At 38.3% G+C, this 26,661-nt stretch overlaps 1 protein-coding gene across 1 annotated transcript in view; it reads left to right on the top strand.

The window, feature by feature from the left end:
* Positions 1 to 552: 552 nt before the first annotated feature.
* Positions 553 to 26,661, top strand: part of aacs (acetoacetyl-CoA synthetase) — a 41,290-nt gene continuing 15,181 nt past the window's right edge. The window contains exons 1-10 of the mRNA XM_040050755.1: positions 553 to 691; positions 1,741 to 1,844; positions 2,528 to 2,648; positions 3,775 to 3,888; positions 13,795 to 13,892; positions 14,484 to 14,598; positions 14,792 to 14,873; positions 14,954 to 15,107; positions 17,523 to 17,603; positions 18,483 to 18,607. Of these exons, the coding sequence (XP_039906689.1) occupies positions 553 to 691; positions 1,741 to 1,844; positions 2,528 to 2,648; positions 3,775 to 3,888; positions 13,795 to 13,892; positions 14,484 to 14,598; positions 14,792 to 14,873; positions 14,954 to 15,107; positions 17,523 to 17,603; positions 18,483 to 18,607 (1,133 nt within the window). The remainder of the gene's footprint in view (positions 692 to 1,740; positions 1,845 to 2,527; positions 2,649 to 3,774; positions 3,889 to 13,794; positions 13,893 to 14,483; positions 14,599 to 14,791; positions 14,874 to 14,953; positions 15,108 to 17,522; positions 17,604 to 18,482; positions 18,608 to 26,661) is intronic.

Below are 26,661 nucleotides of genomic sequence, written 5' to 3'. Positions count from 1 at the left end.
TCTGATAAATACAGTCAGTCAATGATGATGTGTTACAGGTGATCACCAATATATTGCTCAGAATTTGCTTGTTACCGTTGCATATTTGCATCATATCAACATTTTATTTAACATGTATTGATGAAAAATATAATATTTTGGTCAGGTGTAAGGCCTCCTTCTTCAGAATCATCGTTATTTATTTAAGATAGGATTAAAAGTGTGCATATATGCCTATTGTGACGTCTGAAAGAAACGAATTAGGAACTGTTGCTTGCATTCTTCGTAACACTGTCAAACACTTGTCAACCAAAGTCGATCTTGAACCGAACTTGCCCTGCTACGTGACGACGCCGGGGCGTGGCCTCTCAGTTTTCCTAGGCAGCCCCACGCTCTCCGCTGACAGTGAGCGTAGCTACTGTCACGCACTGGAGTGTGGTGCCATTCAATCTGAGAGGTTAGCCTGTGATCTAATTTACCCAAAGCAGTCACCTCAGGAGCACTTAGCACTTATACGACGCTCGGGACTCGTTTTAACTCGTTGTTAACAGGCGACAAAGGGACTTGACAAAGATGTCCAAAGACACGGAAGGAAAGAGTGAGAAAATTATGGATATGGAGAGCAAGGTTCTGTGGTACCCGGATTCTAAGAGGAACACTCAGATGGATAAGTTTAGGATACAGGTCAACCAGGACTACGGGCTTAATCTGGGTGAGTGGGGTCAGAGGGAGGGAGCCAGACAGGCTCCAGAGTAGGTGTGCTGGAGAGAATACAAGTCGGATTATTGAGCCTACGAAGCTGCATAACTCAGCCAGATAGAAGAACGGAAACGAGCAGCATCTCTCCCTTTTGCTATGTGTCAGTTCATGTTTTAAAGGCAGTACGTTACCTCACAATCGGCACAGTGTAGTGATGGCTTGCTGTGGAGCATTTCAAGCTAGCTTATTGCCATTTGAACACATGTAAAGAACATGTATAGGCGGTGAATCAGCATAAACAAATCTACGAATTTATTGTCTTAGAAGAGTTTTATTAAGGATGACCTACAACCACTCTGACACTCCCTGTTCAGTAATTATTAGCCGTTTACAAGCCTGTAGTGTTTGAATTACTTCCAGCTCGGAACTGAAAGACTGCGCCTGCAGAGCTGCCAGGATGGAAGAGAGCGGCCTGTTTCAATGGTCTTTCTAGTACCGTGACATTTTAAAGAAACAGGATTAAAGGAATGCTGAAAAACATGGTCAGCCGGCTAATGAATAAGTAGAGAGGAGACGAGGATAGGATTGGTACATCAGTGTAGATAGCCGGAAGGAATGTGTAATTGAAACAATAAAAATAGTATCATCCTATTTTCAACGTGCTGATATTCAGATTTCTATTTTCTATTATCTATATCTATATCTATATATCTATCTGGTGTTCCTAATTTCACCAGGTGTTCTGATCCTTACAGTATTCCTACATTCCTACAGTGATTAAGTAGATCTCATGGACAGCAAAACCTTTCCTGTAAATAAAAAGATCTAGTTTTCAGGAATAAGGACCACTTCTCTCTGCTGAAGGTTTTCCCAGATAAATTGCAATTTTATTCTGAGTAAGGATTTAGGAAAGAAGAGATATCAACATGTTTCATATCAAAATGTTTCAGTTGGTCTACGCCTAAGGGGTGCTTACACTAACGTTTCCTCTTATCTCTACAATAATACAATAATAATTGGAAACTTTTGTTCTCAAATAATGACATATCTTTTGTCTTCTAGCCAACTACAGTGACCTGTACCAGTGGTCAGTGGACTCCTACCCAGAGTTCTGGGGAGAGGTTTGGCGCTTTTGTGGAGTCGTGAGCTCAAAGCCATATGAAGAGGTGAGTCCAACCTTCATGTATGTCATAACCTAAAAATGGGAATAGAAACATGTGTGTATTTCTTATCCCAGTTTTAAAGCCAAAGACTACATTTCTAAACAGTTTAGGTCACTAAAACATATAGTATTTAATATTTTACTGTACATCAATATAATGGTCATGCTAAACTGAAAACCCAACTAGAATTGAAGTAAGGTTCGGTGATTTTAAATTATGATAATTATATAATTTCCTGTTTCATCATCTTAATGCTGCTTAGTTCCAGGATATACCCTCTGACGTGGGTGTGTCAGGTAATAAATAGTGTCTCACACTGTAGTGTGTAGTTCACACGCCCCTTCTGTACACATGGTTAATGTTTCCTCTTCACTCTTTTGTCTAAGCAGACAATAAATAGAGGACAGGCAAGCAATTAGCCAGTCAATCAAACGTTTTGTTACAGTCTTGCACTGTGGGCTGCACTGTTATATCCCAGAGTTGCCTTGGAGTTTTCTAGGAAATTGTTTATCTTACTTTTTAAATTTTGTCCGCAATTCTTAGATTTTGTTGCGAATACAGTAAAAAAAAACAGAAAAGGAGAGCATAGCAGTTGTGAAACATTATTGTCTGGACAATTTCACGAGAAAGATAGAAAGCATCAGAGCTTCTCTGATGTGTCGCTCCCCTCCGTGTGTTTTTATCAGGTGGTGGATGTATCCAAACGCATCTCAGATGTTCCCGAGTGGTTTAAAGGAGCTCGGCTCAACTACGCTGAGAACCTGCTCAAACATGCAGACCATGACAAAGTGGCTCTCTACGCTGCAAGTATGTATATACTTAAGAGTATATTATGCTGATGAAGGTATAAGAAATTAAAAAGGACAGTTCTGCACCGGGATTTATGATGCTTTAATGGGGGATAACTTCCCTAATCCTGGCGCCAACTCCACGCATGTTAATGGGAATTTTTAAAATGACACCACAAGGCACTCATTTTCTCTTTATTCTCTTAGCGCTCATATAATGTTTGCATTTCTGTTCAGTTTTTTTGCTGTTATTGTTTTTATTACTAGTCCTTCTTTTAATGGTGAATTTTAATGTCCTTTTCCACCACTAATTGTGCGCTGTTGTCTCTTGTGTTTTTCTTCCCCGTATCACACAGATTGTAATTACTTAGTGATTTATTTGATTTTCGTGTGTGTTTGAGCTTTTTTTTTGTGCAGAGTTGGGAGGGTAGTTGGGCACAGGATTGATGCGTTGTTGTGCATGAAGCTTCATACGTCACTTTGTTATTAGATTAACGGTTCTCTGTCAGGTACTAATGGATAGGTCTGCTTTTATTGCTATGTGTGCATATATATATGAGGCGAAGTGGGCCCTTGCTCCTGTGTGCAAGCTCCCTCAGGAGCTGTAACACAATTATAAGAAGCCCCATTGGTCACAATGCTGTGCAGCCTCTAAATGTCAGTAAACTACTACTTAGAGAGATAAGAGGACTCTTCCTGTCTGTGGTACTGGATGATGTTGCTCTTTCTTTCTTAAAAAGCTTATCTTACCCATATAACTCAATTTTCTGGAATGTGCGAGATGCCAGGTTATGACATCAGATACACTGGGCTGTCACTACCAACTTTGTTTTGAATGAGAAGGATAACAGGTGCAAAGGGGCATGTGATCTTCTTGTTCTACCCTAACCAAGCAGTTGTAAGAGGCTAAACCTAACCAAATAGTTTTAGTGCTTAAACTCAACCAGTGGTAGAAAAAGGCTTTTGAAGCTGATAAACCTGCAATATGTGCACCACTCCTCTTGCAACTTTATTGCAACAATATCAAAAATCAAGTGATTAAATTCCTGTTTACTGATTTCCATATTAACCTTTTGGATGTTACAAAAATGTATTTTTGTTTCTGTGTAGGTGTCTTAAATGTACTTTGTGTTTTTGTCTATCAGAGGAGGCAAATGAGGAAATTGTGAAGGTGACTTTTGGAGAACTGAGGCGTGATGTGGCGTTGTTTGCTGCAGCCATGAGGAAGATGGGAGTCCAGACTGGAGACAGGGTCGTAGGTGAGTCTCGTGTTTAAAGCCTGGTGGCCACACACTGGTTGATAGCTCATAAATTAGTTCACTGTGATGTATTAGTTTGTTTCCATTTAACTCCTATCCTTTACAACCTCTTCACTTCATCCCTTACTTCTCTGTCAGTGTGTTCCATGTACTCACTGGGAAGGTTGGCTGGCTGTTTTGGCTCAGGTTGCAGCCTCTTTCTGAATGGCACCATTTATTTTTTTCAAAGTTCATATTTGTATAGGGAGGTGCTTGGTTTTTTTTCAGCCACCACCATTAAGTTTGTTCATATAGAGTTAAGAGTTCAACCTTCCAGTGAACAGTAATCTTAAAAGTTGTAATGCAGTTGTTTACATCTCTCAAGTCATTTTTTTAAATTAAGTATTTTATTTTTTACAATCTGGGTTTCTTTTGCAAGTTTGTCTGTATCACTGCTGCTGGCTGTGGAAACATACACTGGGCTATCTGGCGATTAGATACGTTGGAGTTTTCAAGCACAGACTGTGGACTTGGTGTGTGGCGAACTTATTATCAGCATCATTCCAGTCTGATTATAGCTGTTGTAGTACTTATGATTAATTTAAAAAATTACATTTACAAGATCCAGATGAGTATCATTAAATAATGAGACTACCTTTTGTTTTGCTTTGGGGTTTTTTTGCCACCATAAAGTTTTTGAATTGTTCGTCATTTCTTCACCTGCAGTGGGTTCATACTTTAAAGGTGAAACATGGTTCGCTACACTGAGCCTTATCAGTCACTGTCTGTGTTTCATTATGTGGTATGTAACAAAAATCCAACAATGACACGGCACTTGCCATTTTCTTAGGTACATCTGTTCAACTGCTTATTAAACCAAATATCTAATCAATCTCCCAATCACACTGGAGCAACTCCGTGCTTTTCAGCACGTAGGCATGGCCAGGGCAGCCTGCTGAAGTTCAAACTGAGCATCAGATATGGGAAGAAAGTTGTTTTAAGTGACTTTGAACATGGCGTGGTTGCTAGTGCCAGAAGGTATTCCTGAGAATGTCTGAGTATTTCAGAACCTGCTGATCTCCTGGGATTCACCCACACGACCATCTCAAAGAGAATGGTCTTTATAGAAAAGGGGGGGGGGAAAGGGAACATCCAGTGAGCGTCACTTCTGTGGGTGAAAATGCTTCGTTCATGAGAGAGGTCAGAGGAGACTGGTCAGATTGCTTCAAGCTGATGGCAAAGCAAGTCAAATAATCACTCATTTCAACAAAGATATGCAGAAGAGCATCTGTAAAAACGTGGAACCTTGAAGCTGCTTGGCTACAGCAAGAGAAGACCACAGTGCGTCCCACTCCTGTCTAAGAAGGAAGCTAAGAATAAGAAACTGAGGCTGCAGTTTGCACGGGCTCACAAAAATTGGACAATAGAAGATTGTTTAAATGTCAGAACATATCTGAGTATTGTTGCTGACTGTGTCCATCCCTTTATGGCCACAGTGACCCATTATATGATGGTTGCTTCCAGTAGGATAATGTACCATATTGCAAAGCTCAAAAATCTAAGACTGTCTGAACATAACAGTAAATCCACTCTATTCACCATCAGATCAGATCTCAGTCCAATAGAGCACCTTTGGGATGTTTGGGATGTGGCAGACTGGTAGATGTCATGGACATGAGTGTCTATTGACATGTCTATACTGTGGTATTATCAGGGAGTTCAGTTATGCTAGGATTTTTCAGATCTTAGTATGTGTAACAAAATATTCTGACCATCATCAGTAGGGTGCTAGAATCCAAAGTCATGAAGTAAATCAAGGAGGGGTTTCTGCTTTTGTTACAAGGCAACAATGTGGTAAATCTCTAAGACTGTTTATGAGCTTATTGTTTGGTTTCTGAGCTGGTTCTGTTGAGGAACGGTCAGGGTGTATATGAAAGGTTCTGGCTATGTGTGTTCAGAAGGAAGATGAATATTGCGGTAGGGAGATCCATTAGCTAAATGACCTGTTCTCTATGGGAATCTCATTAGAAAGACGAGAAGGATGGAGAAAGGCAGAGGGGGGCTAGAGAAACAGGGAAAAGGAGAGAGACCAGCTACATCATTCCTTTTTTCTCCTTTATCCCAATTACTTTCCTCGCATGTCTAAACAAGAGTGTGTGTGTGTGCGCGTGTGTGTGTTCAAAGTGTTTAAGACAGAAATGTCCTTGTCCCCCAAGTTGTGACTGAAATGTCTTGTCAGTGTCTGTAATCCAGGAGATATATAAGCACTTAGCTGATGAAGCCTGGCATGCTTTATAGTGGACCCTGGGCCAAACTCGCGCGCACACACACACACACACGTATTCTCCCTTTCATGTGATTTTTCATTGCTCTCCTTGGTCGCTTTAACTTCAGCATAATCCTACACTCTGTTAAGAAGCCCCTATCTTGCCTGACCACCATTCAGCCGCTACTTCTTTTGATTTTTGTGTTATTTAAACACATACTAAAACTAAACTAAGTATACGGAGAATAAGTGTGTTTCAGTTCTAGCATTTGCAGTGTAGTTGCATTTATGTATTAAGCTAAAACAAACAGAAGGTTTAAAAAAAATTGCTATTGGCTACCCCGTTAGACTTCCTTGTCCAAGAATAGTTTGGTTTTAATTTGGTTGGTTTTAATACTAATATTAATATTAAAAAAACAAAAGGTTCTTATGTTACCTTACTACTACTGAGAAGTATTAGATCACATCTCTAAAATAAAATTTGTTTTATTTATTTTTATTTTATTATTGTTAACTATAGTAACGTCTCTGGTTTTACAGATCAATTTTGACTCGTGCGTATTTACATTAAGAAAAGGGTTTTTAAAAAAAAAAGTGTTTCTATTTTTTTTAAAAAATGTTTTGTTTTGGACAATATTAAACACCAGTGTTGGTGTCTATAAAAACACATGTTGAAGAAAGTGGAGTGGTGTCCTTTACCTGCAAAATTTCAGGAGGCAGCTCAGATTAAAATCTATTTGCTTGGTTGTGTTTTTATTTTGCTCACCATGGTACGTTTCCTCCTGAGAAGTTCTTGTCCAACATCATAGATGGCAAACAAATTGTTACATGTGATATTGTGACCCCTGCAGTCCAGTAGTCATATCAAGGACTAGACGTTTTCCTTTCATTTTCTCAAGGAATGCCACTCGCAGGTTTGCCTTTTCCAAAACTTCCAGTCCTCTTCAATTCCATGCATAGCTGGTTTTTGATCGCATCACATTATGTCATATTCTCTTGACTTGCTGAGCATTTATTGCCAGAAGGAGCATTTTCCATGGAAAGGGGCAAAATATTCATCTACTGTCACCTCTGGCCTTGGGTTGAACATCAGTGAAAGGAGCTGGATCCATCCCTTCCGTATATCCCTAATGTGAGCAAGCTTGTCAGATGTTGCTGTTGTTGTAAAATCTGAGCACGCTTGATATTATTCAAAAGGTCTGAAGTGATATTGTTGCCTGGAAAATTTGGTCTTTAAGTGATGCTGTATGAACACTGCTTCTGGGTCCAAACTACTCTGTTTATTAAGGCTGTTGTGTTTTTAACATGTTTTAATGCTCTGTATCTTGTTCTATTTAATCTGAACAAGCCCCTAAAAAAAGGCAGTAATCATTGTTGGCCTCTCTCGGTTTTTATTACCACTATTCATTTTAAAGCTCAGTTTTTAAAACCTTACCATGTAACTACAGCCCAGCCCATGCAGCAGTAAATGAATGACTAACCTTGTCTTGTGGATGGATTATCTCAGTTGTTCTCCCGACTAAAGTTTAGTCCGTTTACAGCATCTTTTTCCTGCCATGCAATTACATTTGTCCCTAACCATCGGGAACCCTCACGTTAACTTTTACTGAATGGAAAAAAGTTAGTGTTCATCCTCATGCTTCACTGTGTTTATATGAATGCTTACCATAGCTGTGTAGCTATCCACCATGTAGCACATCATTATAGACCAGCTACCTCAACTTTAGTAGCCCTACAGAACATCACTGTTGTTTAGTTTTTTTGTCTTCATTTATGCTGGAAACAATATCAGAGCTGTACGTTTTAATTTTTTAAGAAATCCCTCAGTCAGATCATTGTATGTTATGTTTGGGTGAAAACTAGCGATCCAACTCCCTGCTAACGTCTAACTCCGTTAAATTTCATAAATTCTGTTTTCGAGGATGCCTGGATGTTAAACTTGATCATTACACCTGGTGCAGCAGCCTCACTGATCATTTTTATTAAAAGTGAAAAACAGTTTTTAACTCTCAGTGATGCTGCAGTGTTTGTTTGACTTTGGGACCTGAAGCGGAGTGATTATCAGTGGTGTCGTTGCTGGATCTGTACATTCCATCAAAAGGAACACCAGTATAGGGCTTCAGGTAGGGCTGTTCGATATATATATGGGAATATATATCGGATGATGTCTATCGTTTTCTATCACGCTATCGTTAGTTTCGTGTTGTTGCAAAATAAACAGTTTACAGCAATATCTTTTCATCGTTTTGATCGTAACTGTAGTGGCTATATTAATTTCTTAAAGTTCTTTCTTTCTTTCTTCCTTATATTTAATATAACCACACTACAGACGGACAAGCGCCTGTTTTTACGTGTTGTCATTAGCAACAATGATGGTAAAACCATCGCGTGGCTCCGCCGTCCGCTTGTTTGTTTTCCACGTAAACCTTTCACTATAAAGCTCAAGATCCTGTTGAGACTTTTCAAAATAAACTGAATCCTGTGAATGAGTATGCAGAGAATTTACGGATGAGAAGCAAAAAAGAGAGCCGTCAAGTGCTAAAAAAATAGACTCAAACGTTAGAACAGGCCTTTCGCCACAGTACACCGTGTAATAAATACTCACAAAGAAAACGGCGGCCGTTACAACCTATGTCTAAAAATGTATAGTTTCATCATGCATCAGTTAAAACACTCGACTCCAGCTACACGACGCCCAGCTGGAAACACTTCACGCAAGTCGAGCTGCCCGAGATTCACAGAATTTACAGAAAATGTTACATTTTTGTGATTTATATCGTTGTCAGGACGATAAATGTCTCATATCGGGATATGAGATTTTGGTCATATCGCACAGCCCTTGTATTCATCATCACTGTCATTCTAAATGTCGCCATTGACTTTTTTTCCTTCAAGGTCTGTGATAGCAGTGGTGACTTTCTTTGGTGACAATAGCATAAACCGATCAAACAGTCTGGTCACTATTCTTGCACACACGTGATGCCAGGGTCTGTCGCAGCTGTGCCCGCCAAAGCCGGAGGTACTGACTCCAAAGATTACCACTGGGTTTTATGTTGCAGCAGAACAGAGCCCTTCCGCATGTTAGTCCTTAGAGGTACTAATTAGGGGTCCAGAAACAAATACACCGGTTCGGGGTACTTTGGTCACGGTTTGTTGTTTCAGCAAAAAAATGCAGGCTTTTTAGTTTGTCATTTTTAACTTAGAATATCAGTTTTACTCAAAGTACAGTTTGTAAATTTCCTCCCTGTAGTTTTTTTATTGGCGAATGTGCACCACTTATGTGCACCCCTGGTTATTTAGCACAGCTTAACTTTCTGTCTCGCTAGCTTGCCCTGCGCTCTTCCTTCTGATGATGCTGTCTGTGTTGAGCGCTCAGTGGATCTGCGCTGGACAGTGCAGCCTAGGCGGAGTAGTTGAACGCAGATTCACTGAGCGCTCAACACAGACAGCATCGTCAGAAGGAAAGTTGATAAAAAAAATTACAAATTTTGTATTGTTCTTTTTTTTTTCTCCCCTTTGGTTTTCTTTCTTTCTCTCCCCTCTTTCTTTCATTCTTTCCCCCTGTCCTATCCCACAGTCATGTCTGTCCCGTTTGCAACTGAAAATAAAATAAATTCATAATTATAATAAAGGTCAATCAAATGGACCAATATGATGATCCACTTGATAAAATAAATCCGCTTGGCATCTTTCTAGGCCTCAAGACAACAATTCTGATGGCTATAGATCCAATCGGGACAAAAAAAAAAAAAAAAAAAAAAAAAAAAAATTAAATTTTTTTTAAAAAATTGTATTGTTCGATACATATGCGTACCGAACCGAAAGCACTGTATCGAACGGTTCAATATCGATACGAATATCGTTGCACCCCTAGTATCTATATTTATCTAAATCGTCGTCCTGCTCAGAAAGAGGGTCATCCATATTGCTGTTGATGTAGGAGATATGATCCAGAGCTTGATTTGTTGTAAATCTTCTTATTTTTGTATGCTGCAGCCTGGAGATTTGTACTCTGCAAGTCACCAACTAAACTGAGTTGGTCCGTACATTACATATCTGTACATTTCCATCTGGACATTTTCAGTGAGGCAGTGGGGATAAAGGGGGCTGTTTGTTCAGGGAAGGAGACAAACAGGTAAATAGAGAAGCCCCTAACTTCTCTCTGACAGTGTTGGTGAGCTCAGAGTATGTTCATGATTTCAGTTTTAGCACTTTGATTTTTTTTTATAGTGTTATATTATAACTGGTTCAAAACCGACAACACAAATATCCTAATTTTCACCAGAGGATTTTATAATTTAATGAAATTGTTCTTTTCTTTTCTTTTTTTGTTTTGTTTAAATAAAGTTTAATTTGAGACTCCTGACAAAGTCAAAAAGCCTTGATGCAATAAAATGAATTTAAAAAGCACTTACCTACAAAACTTAAAAACGGGAATCACTTCACTCAGCAATTCCCAGCTTATTTAAAACCTTGCAGGCTGTATTCAGTATATAGTTTTCAGTTTTACCCAGGTATTTACTTAAATAATTCTTTTGTTTTAGAAAAGAAAGCATCATCGAATTCTAGTATCCAGTGTGGTTAAACAACTGGATCACACTAAAGTGCTTATTGTCAACATGAGGAGAAATTTGTCTCTAATTCATTGCCAACATGCACGTATACTTGACAGCTTAGCATGCATGAATAAACAGGTAGGGCAGTGTGTTACACTGATGCGTAACCAATACTCTCACAGTGTAACAAAGTAGTCTTTCATAATAACAGCCACAGAGGTCGTCAAAACAGGATTTTGTAGTAAGAATATGATCCGTGACGTAATTTGCTCCCGGCTAAGGTAAGGAGATATTAGTCTAGGAGCCAGCGTAGCAGGGTGGTGATCTGTCAGCCCAAGATGTTATCAGGCAGTATCAACATCCTTGTTGCAGCAAGAGTATGCATAACAACCATAAAAATCAATTTATACATGGAGATTATCAATATAGTTGCTATTTGTCTTTGACCAGTCAGCTTGTCTAGCAGGAACTACCAGTTGTTTTATGTTTTATTAGTTTAGATAAGACACATTATGAACAGCTCTACAGTGGGGCAAAAAAGTATTTAGTCAGCCACCGATTGTGCAAGTTCCCCCACCTAAAATGATGACAGAGGTCAGTAATTTGCACCAGAGGTACACTTCAACTGTGAGAGACAGAATGTGAAAAAAAAAATCCATGAATCCACATCAGAATCAGAATCAGAATCAGAAAGGGGTTTATTGCCAAATGTTGAGCAGGTTTACAACATTAGGAAATTGCTGCGGTGCTTCAGTGCAAACATAGTGTCATAAATAGCACTTAAATAGACATGAAAAAAATAAAAGTAGGAATAAGAATTAAAAGTGCTACGTAGAAAGATATGTGCATGACATGGTAGGATCTGTAAAGAATTTATCCGTAAATCAGGGTGGAAAATAAGTATTTGGTCAATAACAAAAATACAACTCAATACTTTGTAACATAACCTTTGTTGGCAATAACAGAGGTCAAACGTTTACTATAGGTCTTTACCAGGTTTGCACACACAGTAGCTGGTATTTTGGCCCATTCCTCCATGCAGATCTTCTCGAGAGCAGTGATGTTTTGGGGCTGTCGCCGAGCAACACGGACTTTCAACTCCCGCCACAGATTTTCTATGGGGTTGAGGTCTGGAGACTGGCTAGGCCACTCCAGGACTTTCAAATGCTTCTTACAGAGCCACTCCTTTGTTGCCTGGGCGGTGTGTTTTGGATCATTGTCATGTTGGAAGACCCAGCCTCGTTTCATCTTCAAAGTTCTCACTGATGGAAGGAGGTTTTGGCTCAAAATCTCACGATACATGGCCCCATTCATTCTGTCCTTAACACGGATCAGTCGTCCTGTCCCCTTGGCAGAAAAACAGCCCCATAGCATGATGTTTCCACCCCCATGCTTCACAGTAGGTATGGTGTTCTTGGGATGCAACTCAGTATTCTTCTTCCTCCAAACATGACGAGTTGAGTTTATACCAAAAAGTTCTACTTTGGTTTCATCTGACCACATGACATTCTCCCAATCCTCTGCTGTATCATCCATGTGCTCTCTGGCAAACTTCAGACGGGCCTGGACATGCACTGGCTTCAGCAGCGGAACACGTCTGGCACTGCGGGATTTGATTCCCTGCCGTTGTAGTGTGTTACTGATGGTGACCTTTGTTACTTTGGTCCCAGCTCTCTGCAGGTCATTCACCAGGTCCCCCCGTGTGGTTCTGGGATCTTTGCTCACCGTTCTCATGATCATTTTGACCCCACGGGATGAGATCTTGCGTGGAGCCCCAGATCGAGGGAGATTATCAGTGGTCTTGTATGTCTTCCATTTTCTGATGATTGCTCCCACAGTTGATTTTTTCACACCAAGCTGCTTGCCTATTGTAGATTCACTCTTCCCAGTCTGGTGCAGGTCTACAATACTTTTCCTGGTGTCCTTCGAAAGCTCTTTGGTCTTGGCCATGGCGGAGTTTGGAGTCTGACTGTTTGAGGCTGTGGACAGGTGTCTTTTATACAGATGATGAGTTCAAACAGGTGCCATTCATACAGGTAACGAGTGGGGGACAGAAAAGCTTCTTACAGAAGACGTTACAGGTCTGTGAGAGCCAGAGATTTTCCTTGTTTGAGGTGACCAAATACTTATTTTCCACCCTAATTTACGAATAAATTCTTTACAAATCCTACCATGTGGATTCATGGATTTTTTTTCCACATTCTGTCTCTCACAGTTGAAGTGTACCTCTGGTGCAAATTACTGACCTCTGTCATCATTTTAAGTGGGGGAACTTGCACAATCGGTGGCTGACTAAATACTTTTTTGCCCCACTGTATGTTTAAAGGTAGCATGGTAGCTCCAGTCATGCGTTTATTGCTACTTTGTCATGCATGTCATAATGATCTAGCTTTTTTCCTGCTCAAATGAAACATTGATCACCAAAAATCAAATGCAGTAGATTTGGTAATTTTCTGAACTTTTATGATGACTGGAGGCTGGAGGGAAGTTAATTTGAACAGTTTACAGTGGGATTGTCCCAAAAACACAAAATTAATTATTTCTTCTTTAATTATTCTCTGTGTGCTTGCCTTGGTCACCATTTCACTTATTGATCTGGGAATATGTCACTGCAAGACAGTAGTTATGGTCTCAGTTCTACTTGTTAAGAATGAAATATGCCAGAGTATTTCCTCGCTCTTCTTTGTATCCAGATTGTTTTATTTCAGTGTATCTCTCTCTACATGTGTTTCTTCTTCATTTCTTTGATGTTTTCCAATATTCTGTCATTTAAGTGTGTCATTTATGTGAACTGACTGTGAAGTTTTTCAGTATGACTACAGATAAGACTACAAAAGACCAGCTGTTTTATTGTACTAATTTTGGATAGCATATGACTACAGAGCTTGACAAACAAAGCTAATTTTTGCTGCTTTGAAATCAGATTAATTGCAATGTGCATTCTGTCTCTGAAGTGTTCTAAACGAGTTACTGTGTACTTTTACTATTTTTCTATATCTTTATATTTTTAAAAGTCATCATATTCATGCAAATTTTTTAATAAGGAAACCTTCATTTAAAATTCTGCACTGAACTGTATTATCCTCCTCTCTCTTCCCGTGTTAGGCTACCTACCCAATGGTATCCACGCAGTGGAGGCAATGTTAGCAGCAGCCAGCATCGGAGCTATTTGGAGCTCAACATCTGTTGACTTTGGAGTCAATGTAAGGACTTTCCTTTATTTCTTAATTTATATATATTTGAGTCAGACTTTTATTCCCCTCTGCTGTATTAAAGCTGTAATAAACCAGCTGTATTTAATCTGACATCTTAGATGTAGTTTATATATTTGTGGATGTAAGTTAGGTAGTAGTATACCTGTAGCAGTATTAGGATTGTTGTATTATATTTCCTCTTGGTCTTTCATCTGCTCTTATTGGAGGATCGGGGAGTAAACTTTGCCTTTGAGATTTCTTTCCCAAAAGTCTTTTTTTGCCTTTGGTCTCGGTATTTTTTGAGCTTCTACTCCCCCTACTGGCAGATCCGAGAATTACCATTGCAACCATGAAACAAACCTGTGGATTTGGATTCTGCTCTACTCTTGTTTCCTTTTTGTTATAAAATGTTTTTATTTTATTATGTATGTTATTATTCTGTTTTATTATTGTATTCCATTATTATTCTAGGGGGGTTGTTTGTTTGTTTATATGTTTGTTTTTTTTCTCTGGAAGGTGTGTGTTTTTCTCAGAAATAAGGGTTTTATGTATATTTGTTAAATTCCTAAATTTGAACTCTGCCCTTCTCCTTTTTTTCAGGGTGTCCTTGACAGGTTTTCTCAAATTCAGCCTAAACTGATCTTCTCTGTTGCTGCTGTAGTGTACAATGGGAAAACACACGACCACATGGAAAAGCTAATTAGTGTTGTGAAAGGTTGGTTTTCATATTGGAGAAAGACATTTACCAGCAAATTATGTATATATATATACATGTATGTATGTATGCATGCATGCATGTTTACTGACAGTAGTTACATATCAGAATTTCTGTGCAACTTGCTGGCTTTAACTATGTTTGAGGATTAAAGAGAATATAAAACATTAGCCTTTTTCGCTCTTTCTTCTAGGTTTGCCAGACTTGCAGAAAGTCATTGTGATTCCTTACGCTCGCACCAAACATGAAACTGACCTTTCCAAAATCCCCAACAGGTGTGTGTCTGTAAATATAATTACACTGTTTTTAAACTGAGAAACAAAAAGAGACATGGTCTACGTCTATTTTTTCACAGTGTATTTATGGATGACTTTTTGGCATCTGGGCGTGGCGAGGGTGACCAGTTCCCTCAGTTGGAATTTGAGCAGCTTCCCTTCAATCATCCTCTTTTCATCATGTATTCCTCTGGAACCACAGGAGCTCCTAAATGTATGGTCCACTCTGCTGGGGTAAGAAACACAATGGCTTGCACTTGCTCTGAATTAAAAGTCTTTAGTTTAAATACACAAATACACAGTATTTTTCACACACATAAACACAAGCACACTGCTGATAACTTTATATAATAAAAAAAATCACAATGCCATCACTGATTAAAGCCCATGGGTTGCTGTGTATGCTTGTTTGTCCTTGTATAACATAAAACATAATTGCTGTTTTTGTAGCTCATGCTTTGTTAATGCTCCACCAGGGGTAGAGGCAGAGGCAGCTGTCTCACTTGCTTAGAAAAAACCCACTCTGGTCACATCTGTTTGCAAAGCTCTCCTGGGCTGACCCATGTGTAAAGAGTCTGATCCTCTCTAAAAGACTAGATTAATGTTTTCAAGAAGACAAATAGGGAAAACTTTAAGGAAGCATTTGTTCAGTAAAACATCACATCATCATTAGTCAAACATCAGCGCATCAGTCAGCAGATTGCAGATTGATGCCCAGTTGTCATGAGATTATGGATTGCTGGATTTCCATCTTGTCAACATTGAAAGCATTTCTCATTTATGCTGAGTCTTGAAGCCAATTCTCGAACTTTAAAAACGAATAAAAAAAAAATCATTTAGTTGCTGGATGATTTGTGATGTGTGCTATAGAAATAAAATGTCCGTGATTACACACATCCTGCTTAATATGAGAAAAACCTGTTTTTATGACTTAGCAAAATATGAAGGCTTATTAATGTTATGATATTCATTGTGTGAGTGCAGATTACTTCATAGTCTTATATGTATTGTTCTTTTTTGAAAGGGCATTAATCCAATCTATTATTTTTTAATGCTGTTGAACATCTTACTGAGATCACTTTTAGCATCCTAACAAAGCAGCTCCAGTAAGACATCTGCTGAAGTGGTCTGTCGTTTCATTCCGCTTCCCAACACAAGGTGGCAGCAGACCTCCATCAGCAGATCCTAGAAAAGGTTACTTGCTCTCCAGAGAGTGCATGAATGACATTTCCCTGCAACACACCACATCAGAGGTAGGGCTAGTGTGAGAAGAATATTTGATTTCAAAAAGACCACTGGACTTGGAAAGCTGGAGCGCTCACCATTTCAAAAGGTTTAACCCACTCAAACAAATGCATTCATGCATTTTCACTAAACAGTTGGTCTTGCACTCTATCTGTCTGAGGGAAGTCTCCCCCCAAAAACAGAATTTTTTTAGGACTTTTTCCGTTATCTTGTAATAAAATAATTGCGACATAAGAATACAACAGTGAGTTAGGCTCAGCATATGAACCAGAAGAAATGGAAAGCATACTCTGAGAGAATGTGAAAGGTAAAGAGCATTCTTACCGAGGGCTCAGGTACACTACAAGCCACATTCCAACAGCACTTTATTCTTTAAAGGCTTTTACCTGTCATGCACACACTCACACCCTGATGGGTGCATCAAGAGCAATTTAGGGTTCGGTATTTTGCCCAAGGCCAACTTGACAGCCGGGGATCAAACCACTGACCTTCCGATTAGTAGATGACCCGCTCTACCACCTGAGACACAGCTGCGCGGTTCTTAAAAAAGAAAAAAATTCAATTAGATTTTTAATGGGCTCATACTTTGCCTCTCTGCACCCAGTTTTTTTCCTTTCGTCCTTTTGCTGCTTCCAACTTGGCTTTTAGTCTCTCACCTTCCTTTCACATTGGTTTTATGCTCTAAACTTGCATTCCTTTTTCTTAGTTCTTCTTTTAAGATCCTCATCAGGTTAGTTTCCCTCTGCTTTCCCTTCTCTCTCCTCCAGTATAGCTTCCTTTTCTTTCTTTCCCTTATTGTCTCTCGCTCTGTCCCCTTCTCTTTCCTTTGCCCCCACCCCCCTTTCTCCCCTTGCAGCCGATAATTGGACAGTAATGCGTTGGTGAAAACATTTCGTACTGTGACGCTGGCAGTCCTCTCTGGCTCAGCCAATTAGCCTGGGTACTGTTGTGCTTTCTGCTTTGTTACGGCTCTGTTAACATGCTGTCAGTAACAAGATGGCACGCACCAAAGGATGGGTATGGCAGCTGAGTCCAGCTAAAGACTATATGCACACACAAACACACGAATACTTGGAGCACCTGTATCTATGTAAGGATGGGCTCAAAACCGAAATACACGGTCAGATACTTGCGTACCCTTCACCAGCAATAATAATGTACCCAGCTGTGATATGCTGCAGACTGTAACACTTAACCACAAACTTCCCTTTTAGTCTAAAAATAAAGTGTCATGTGTCGAAGCCTTGTCAGAACTGTTGCATAGAATTTTTTAAATATGAGTGACACGTGTCAAATTTGTGTCAGCTCAAATGAACTAAAATTTACTCACAGATAATAATGAGATAAATCGACCATTAGATCATTAGATTACTCGTTAGTCTCTAATACTTGTTGTTTTTTTAGGGCTCTCTCATCCAGCACCTGAAAGAACACATTCTCCATGGCAATATGACCAGCAGTGATGTCATCATTTACTACACTACGGTAAGCTCACAGCCTGTTCAAAGTGACACACTCATAGTTTGAATATTTTCAAATACCAGCTGGTGTGTAATGTTTAAAAGTTTAACTTTTCATGTGCAAGTCGGGTTGAAAAGTCTGAGATGACTAGTGAATCCTTCTATTTTGCATTAACTAATAGTTTTAGTTGATAGTAGCATTTGATTTACTTGAACAAACCTCTGATGAATATGTCAAGTCCACTCCAGTGTCTTGTGAATGCTATCGTGGAATCTGTAACTCCTTTTTACAAAATTACTTTCTTTTACTCATGTTTTTTTTTTTAAAGTATTCATCGGATTATGTGAAAATCTGACAGTTTTTTTTTGATGTGGTGTCCAAGCGTGCACCAACTTAAATTTCAGTGAAGTTCCAGCTATTGGATTCAAGTAATCTGTTGAAATATATACATAACAATCTCTAGTCGATGTATCTAAATAGCGTATTTTATTCCTAAAAAGCAGTCAGAAGGACAAATGATAATTATTTAGAGCAAGTCAGAAGATAAACATCATGAAAAGCAAGAGCTCATCAAATGTTTGGCAATACCGGCGTAAAATAAATTAAACTTCTTGAGACATTTTCTTTAAACTGATTAATTTACTGAGTTTCAGCAGTTTCAGCGGTTTTGTAAAAGTCTCTTCACTGACAGTTTTTGTGCAGCAGAACCAAAATTCACTTTATTCGCATGTGAAGACAGGTGCCAAAGCAGTATCTCAGCATGCAGTAAAATGAGAAAAATAATCAGGTGAATCACAGTCTGCTGCAGATGTCCATTTTGCTACACTCTGCTTTATCCGTGTTAAGACGAAAGGTGTTTTATACCAGATAAACTGACCACTGTGTTTGCATGTGTGGTCTTAGACTGGCTGGATGATGTGGAACTGGCTGGTATCTGCACTGGCAGTGGGAGCCTCTGTTGTTTTGTATGACGGTTCACCACTAATGCCGACTCCCAATGTACTGTGGAACCTGACAGACCAGTTGGGGTGAGTTAGCCGCACAAGCACGCACACACGCACGCACGCACGCACGCACGCACGCACGCACGCACGCACGCACGCATGGGGAGGATAAAAAAGGAAATGACAGTGGCTAACTGTGCTGAAAGAGGATATGCTCTTTGTACTTATATAATAAGTTGTTTTTAACATTTTTGTTTATATTTCTTAGCGTTTTCAATGTTTTGACCTGCTGAGACTGTACTTTAGTAAGTGAAGCTTTAGGTTTTGGCACCAGGGCTGAAATGATAAACCATTGTGCCTTAATTGTCTAAAAAATGGACACTCCAAATTCTTAATAGATCGTACTGACATCTATTGTAGCTTTACTGGACCTGAAGTCTGGGAAACGCAGCATTCTTAAGAAGGGATAAGAACAAGTGAGTTTTCCTTTAACTGTATAGTGCTGAGAAAATAGATCTTAAGAATACAGAGAAAATCATACAGTTTTGTTTTTTGGGACCCTTGTAAATGTTCACACAATATTTAACATCAGCAGCAGCACATTAATATTTAACAATTAATATAACTTATTACTTATGAAATTAGAAGAGATAAAGGAAAATCATCTCAAAACGATGGATTGTTTGTAAAGGAGGACATGGAAGAAATGAAGGGAACATATAGTGGTAATTGAGATAACTGTTATATTTTTGGAATATTTTAAACAAATTTATATGAATAAAAAAATATGTTTGAAAAACAAAAAAACAAACAGGTTTTTAAAAGTTCCCAAAACTTGTCATGTCACAAGCCACCAGGCAGCAGCTATGTGACAGTTTTACCATGTGATGTATTGGTATTTGGACCAAACATAATTATAGTTTCACATATCTCAAAAAGAAACCAGCTCAAACTTACAAAAGACACCCCGAACTCCATTATTGATCGTCACAAATGAGCTGCCTTGCTGTCATTTTGAAAGTGCACAGTGAAGTGTTGCGCTCAGCTGAACAGACTGTTCCAAGTCAGCAGGGTCAGCAGTCCTTTAAGCTTTTTGATGTGGAGATTGATGGTGATGTTCATTTGGATGAACCTAAAAACCCATGCAAGACAACCGCAGATACCGAAACCTGGATCTGGGTATTCAATTCAGAGGACGTTCGCCTCAAAGGATGCACAATGTGGATCATATTAAGACAGGAATTTCATTTCATTTTTGAATGTCATGCCCACATTGGAAACATGGTTTAGAAGCTCGTCAAGATTTATCAAATTCAGAGATTCTATGTTTTGTTTTTTTTTCCCCACTGTAAATTTGCTTCATCGAGATAAATTGATAATGTAAAACAAGATTTAAAGGTGAGTTTGCTACTGGGATTAGATAGTTTGACGTTGTTAAAACTGTCTAGTCTACAATGTCAATATTTCCAGCAAATCCTCTATCTTGGTAAATGTCCTAAACACACCTCCCACCACCACTATCAGAATCAAAAATACTAAATGTTAAACTGAGTCTTGATCCTCTGTAGAACTGGATGATCTGCTTCGTAGTTCAGCTCTTCTGTCGTTGCCCTGTGACATCAGCGATAACCAATAGGATCGGTGTCAGAGAGGTTAACATACACTCATTAGGGTAACACCTTAAGCCTTTTTATGCACGCTCTTTACTTTTCCCTTAGACCTAATTGACTACATTGTCAACTTATTTTTTTCTGTGTAAAATATCTCATCTGTCTGTCCTCCACTCTGCATTGTATTCTGATGCTGAAACAGAGTTTGTTTTGGTTTTTTTATGAAAAAAAAAATGGTGCGGGGGCTAAGAAGTGATAAACAAATGTATCTACAAATCTACACACATTACACTCCAATTTAAAAATTAAACGAGCAGTCAGAAATATCCTTCTGTTTCTCTCTCATTTGATGATTATAATGATGATGGTGATGTTTCTTGATCGGTGTTGTTGCTCCACTCTAAAACTTAATTTGAAGGCATGCAGAAGTCTGGGCATGAAGTTGAGAAGGTGTGTGCGAGTGTCTGCGCACACAGAGATACATCTGTGTTGCACGTGTCAGTTATTTGTAGATATGCAACATGAAACTACAGCAAGGCAGAGGAAATTTATTATGGATCTTATAATATTTGTATTAATTTAATGCATAAATTGGCAAGCAGTTGCCAATCGCTTTGACCCGTGTTACTCCCTGACATCATCATCCACCAGCACAACCTTAAACCCCTGTTATCATTTGACTGCAGAAGGGATAAAGACCAAGGATTCAAGTGTGTGCATGCAGAGAAGCAATTAATTGATTCAAATATGATAGAGAAGATGGTCAGCACATATTTTTCCTCATTGTTTGCTATGTAGATCTTCTCAAAAGCTATGCAAGTGCTCTGCTCCAGTAGATATACTCATAGCATTTCCAATTAAAATGCTAGTTTTAGGACATGGCATAATGGTCTGTGAGAAAGTGGAAAATAGCAGGGGATAATTGCCTGCAAAATACAATATACAAGTTTCCAGCAGTAGTATGATATGCTATTTTGACCAGCAGTATATTTGATCATCCACTGGAAACAAAACTGATATTGAGTATTTTTGATGGATTCTGAATACAGTAATTTATTCATTAAAAATAATATATGATAATGGTCTCTCTGTAATAACCTACTGCCACAATTTTAAAGAATTGAGATTATAGTTAGAAAGTGTTCAAAAAGTGAAAGATAGAGATGATAAAGATGATAGAGTAAACTGCATTATGTAACTTGCCCCAAAGAAATGCCCAGTAATACTTAATGGTTTATTATTACACCAAAAATATTTGCTTTTCTTATACTTAGTAGCAGTCCATCTACATGGATTGTGAATTGCATTTAATTAAAAAACAATGTAGCTTATATTTACTAGCCTGTATTTAGCATTTTTGTGCAATTGCACAATTTCGAGCAACAGTCATATATTTTGTTATGTGGGGCTCCTGACTGTAACTGTGTGTTATTTTATATGCTCAGCCAGGCTGTAGTTGAAAAAGAAATGTACTGTGGTCAGCAAAAGCAAAACCCTTTAAGGTAGCAGACCCATCTTCAGAGATGGCATATTGCCTTCAGCAAGAATTGGAATAATAGGGAGAACATTTTGACACATGGGGAGTAGCTCAAGTGCCAAGAAAAAGTACTCCTGCAGAAACTATTAACAGGATCAGTATGTAGGTCCTGACACCAAATTTCATTGTTAGTAGTCATTTCAATGATCGGATATATTAGGATCTATAATCTTTAAGTTAAACATTCAAGATGTCAGATTTTCAGTTTTAATTCAGGAGCTTTAACAAATGTATTGCATTAACTGTTTAGAAATTGCAGCCATATTTGTTCATAGTTGGAACTGGACAATTGACACACAAGCAGTTTCATTGCCAGATGAAGCCTGTGCCCTCATTATTCCATCATAAATTAAACCGATAAAAGATCTGGAGTTGACTCAAAAGTGCAGAATTTGTAGCATACTGGAAATTAGGTTTAAAGAGATTGATGCAATTAAAGAAGGGTCTTATTACTGTAGGTTAAAACCTAAAATAAATTAATCAGAGAGAGAGAAAAATTTTAACGGCAAAAGGCCCGAAAGACTACAAAAACACAACTAAAGCAGATAATTGCAGAATTATTTCCTTTATTAAGAAAACCGAAATCAAGAATACTCTGAAGCGTATCATTGTCAGAGTCTACAATCAAGAGATGTCTTAATGGCTATAAATAGAGTGCAAACCACTGGTTACAGTCAAGAACAAGAAGAGCAGATTATAATTTGCCAGAAAACATCTAAAAGTGTCCGCACAGTTCTGGGGAAAAAAGAAGCAAAATGACAAAAAAGTAGAATTGTCCAGATGCTTATGGCCCTGTATGTCATGGAACGATTCAATGAGCAAGGTAAGAGTGCGGTTAGCAAAAATACCCACGTAATTTAATGAAAGACTACCACCATGACAGAAAGATGGATAGAACCTTTTAAACTGTGTGAAGATCAGCTAAGAGCTGATGTCAGCGCTATTAGCAAGTTTCTAGTGCTATGTTTAAAACAAAAATCCTCTGGGAAAGACTGACATGAATTTTTTCACAGATTGATCTTCTCAATTCAAGGTGGACATTTTAATTGGGACCAAATCTGCTAGAGCCCCAGGAAGTGTGGGACATACACTGAAGCATCCCCATTTTGCCTTGAGTTTTATTGGTTAGTGTTTCATGATAATGATTTAACAGCTGAATTTATGCTGAATAAAATAATTTTAAATTATAGGAAAAGATTAGCAGTTGGAGCACATTTGCTGTGTTTATGATGTGGAAAGAAAAAAAAAAAGGTGAGGGGAGGCTGAGGTTTGTGGAGCATCTCTGTAGAGATGTTTATTTTAATTGGTTGCACATATTGATTTTGAGATGATCCGTAACAAATGTTGGGCATTTTACTAGTTCTTTGTGTACAAGTAAATTGTTATGGTTATGAGGCAGAAAAAAATCTACCACCAATACTTCGAGACCACATCGTTGCAATCCAGTCCACAAAATGCCTACAAAATGCCACATATAAATCACATAAAAATATCTATCATTAATTCGCTTCAATTTTGATCTCAGTCTCCTATTTTAAATGTCATGAAATTGTTTCTGGGCCTCTAAATTCCTGTTTGTGTTGCTAGGCAACATCCAGATAAACTGGAAAGGGTTGACAAGGCTGGGAGACTAGTTCTGAATTCCACCGCACAATATTATTAAAAGAGTATTATGTTTTCATGTCTCCTCTTTTCTTCCCTGCAGCTGTCCCTCAGAAACATCCTGTAAGCTTCATTAGAGATAATAGTATTTTTAGAAGTCTTCTCTTTCTGCTTCTGAGTTAATTTCAGTGTTGGGATTCAGGCAAATATCAGAGACATTTAAATTCTTATTAAAAAGCTATTCATGTTATCTTTTAGTTGTGGCAGTTACACACACACACACACACACACACACACACACACACACACACACACACACACACACACACACAAATAGCTCTAAGATCTTTTGCCAAGTATAGATCTTCATAGCCTAGTATCACATTTGCTATCTTAATCCAAAGGTAATACTCTGATTGCAATCAAACTTTCTAGGTGTGCAGTTATGCAGCTGGGTTACTAACCGATCAGAATATCAATGGTCATGAAATGAAATAAAATTCAAGAATTTTTAGAGCTTGGAAGGGAAAATTACCACTAGTAATGGGTCACAATGGGGCTTTGATGAAAAGCAGAAAGCTGTATTTACTTTGGCAGTGGTAAAAACTGCCAAAAGCCATGAAGGGTTCTGAATACCTAAAGGGACCCAGTGATGGAAAATGTTCATTTGGATGTCATCTCTAAAGTAAAACTTTCAGACAAGAAAGAAATACAAACATTTAATTGAATGGAAGGCATTCCAAGTCTTTCAAGGAAGAAAGTCAGTCACTAAATGTATTGCAGTAAGGTGTCATACTTTAGTTGATTTACCAGCCAGAGTAAAAACTGAATTAGCATTATTTCTGAGGAGAGCCAAAAAAAACAAAATTTTTATTCAATGGGTTCTATGTATGAAGTGGCCACAAGATTTATTCAAGGGTTTTCCCTTCAATCTTTTGTTCATTATGTTTTGAACTACTATGTCCAGGAAAACTCCTCCTCCACGCTTGTGCCAGCGACTGCCGTGTGGAAGTCTTATCTTTAATTACTGCCAGATGAAATTCTCAGTTATTTATTAATTTTATTCTTTGGAAGAGATTCAGTACAGTACAGACAGTTTAACAGATTGCATCTTGCCAGCTCAGCTACAGTTTTAGACATGTGGGCTTAACAATTAAAATATCCACTTCTTCAAGCTGGATCCATCTATCTATCGTACGTGGTAAATAGTTCGTATACAGAGCTTTCTACTGTATTTGAGCACTCAAAGCTTATCTGTAATGGGATTTTCTGGTATCTTCAAATCTTTAACATAATTAATTAACATAATTAACAATTCTTTTACATCCAAAATGCAATATTTACCTTATAAAGAATGTCACGACTTTAATTTTGAAATCCAGGTTACCAGGTTACGTTGATTTAGCAGCTTTAGAGTGTAAACTATAGCAATTACACTAAAGTTCCCTCATTTTTCACATTTGAATAAACAAATGTACTGTCAAACAGGAGTTACTCATTGTTCTTTCTAGTCTAACGCACATGCGAAGAGGACAATGCTTCATATCTCCAACATATTCAAACAACTTACTGTGATGGAGAACAAGTGTGAGAATAATTTGTAAACTCCACTGACAATTGGAGCTTCAATTGCTACATCACGACACGCGTAGGGACACATTACCATGATAATTGCTCAGAGGTGCTCTTGTGTCTGATTGCTCCTGAGTGTCTTTTATTGACTTAGTAGCTTCCAGTAACATGTCTTCCCTTAAACGGACACGGGTATATTTGCACATGCTGTCACACACTCTGACAAACAGAGACTCACAGCTTCTCCTCCACCCTCCATCCTAAGCACCCAATTAGCAGCTACACCTGGCCACCTGCCTCCAATCAGAATAGAGCGACTGTTTCCATGGTAGCCGGAAACCAAAAAATTCATATGCGGATCAGAGATGATAGGTAGGATGGATAATGACTGTCTGTATGTAGGTTTAGAGAACAAAAAAGGGTCTGCATGCAAAATGCAAAAAAAAAACGCCCATTAGTCTATCGATATGTCTAAATTGCTTGGTGTGTGATCTTCTTTTTTTTTCCCTTTACACTAAAACAAGCACACTATATTTAATATTAAATGGATTTGAATACATTTGCAGTGTATTTCACTGGAAATTATTTTGTAAATTCATTTGATAAAGTACAGATTCTATGAATTTAAAAAAATCTATTTTTAAAAGAACTTAATTAAATACTGACAAAATAATACATAAGTATTATAAAGTATGTTGTTTTCTAATATTTTCTTCTATTTGAATCTTCTTAGATTTCTAATATCATGAAATATATTATTACCTTATTATGAACCACACTGTAAGTGAATGAGAAGTACAGCTTGAAAGCACACGTCTAAGGCGTAGGCACTTTAGACACTATAGTTCTACTTTTGTACTTTCTATACTTTACGTTCCTCTGTTGTCTTCCCAAAGTCTTGTAAGTTTCCATGTTAAATCATCTGTACAAATGCTGGTGGAGAAGGACCTTGTGAAAATTTAGCATTCATTTTGGTTTTCCATCATGTACAGTTGGTGCCCTTGAGGTATTATAGCTGTGCCAAATGGGTGGTCCACAAAACACTGAACACTGGCATGCTTTCAGGACGACAAGAGTGAAACACAGTTTTTGTATGAATGTCATAAACCACTGTTACTGGTCCCATTTCTTCTTTCCCGGATTTGCAGAAAATGGCCATCCAAGTCTGGTTAGGTCTGATCACGTCAGATAGGTTTAACATTTAATGTTACACATAGTGTGATATAACATTAGACTCACAAGGTAAAACAAGATAAAACACTTGATTCAGCGTGAGTTGGCAGAAAGAGCACTGACAACAGTTGCGTAATCATACTTCATGTTGCATCTTGAGACCGTTATCAAATCCTCACTCTCTTCATTTACCCCTATCACCACTAATCAAAACGAGCCACAGAGAGCAAAGGAGATCTTGCACTGCAAAACAATTCCTGATTATTGTTCATCAAGCTGTTGTTTTGTTTGTTCTTATAGAGACAGCCCTTTTTATGATTGACATAAATGGTTACCATAGCGATGGATGAAATTTGATTGATTTAATGTCAACAAAAATAACTTAAAAAGACAGCAAGACATAGACTGAGACACAAATAAACCCATTTACAGACAGGCTTGAAAAGGCCCTTTGTTTTAAAATTAAAACTGCAGGGGAACACAAAAGTGACGTTTTGTCGCTTCTTACCATCCACGTTTCCCAACTGTTGTCAGCTGTCAGGGTGACATCAATTCACGCAGACAAAACTTTCTAAAATTATTTTTCCCAGAATTGTTGTGAGCAACTGTTGTGTTGTTACATTCTCATCTGAACAATTTTCTTG

This window comes from Simochromis diagramma, unplaced genomic scaffold (genome assembly GCF_900408965.1).
Source record: "Simochromis diagramma unplaced genomic scaffold, fSimDia1.1 OVJJ01000131.1, whole genome shotgun sequence".
Lineage (NCBI taxonomy): Eukaryota > Metazoa > Chordata > Actinopteri > Cichliformes > Cichlidae > Simochromis > Simochromis diagramma.
The sequence above is the reverse complement of the archived record's forward strand: the minus strand, read 5'-3'. Positions and strand labels throughout refer to the sequence as shown.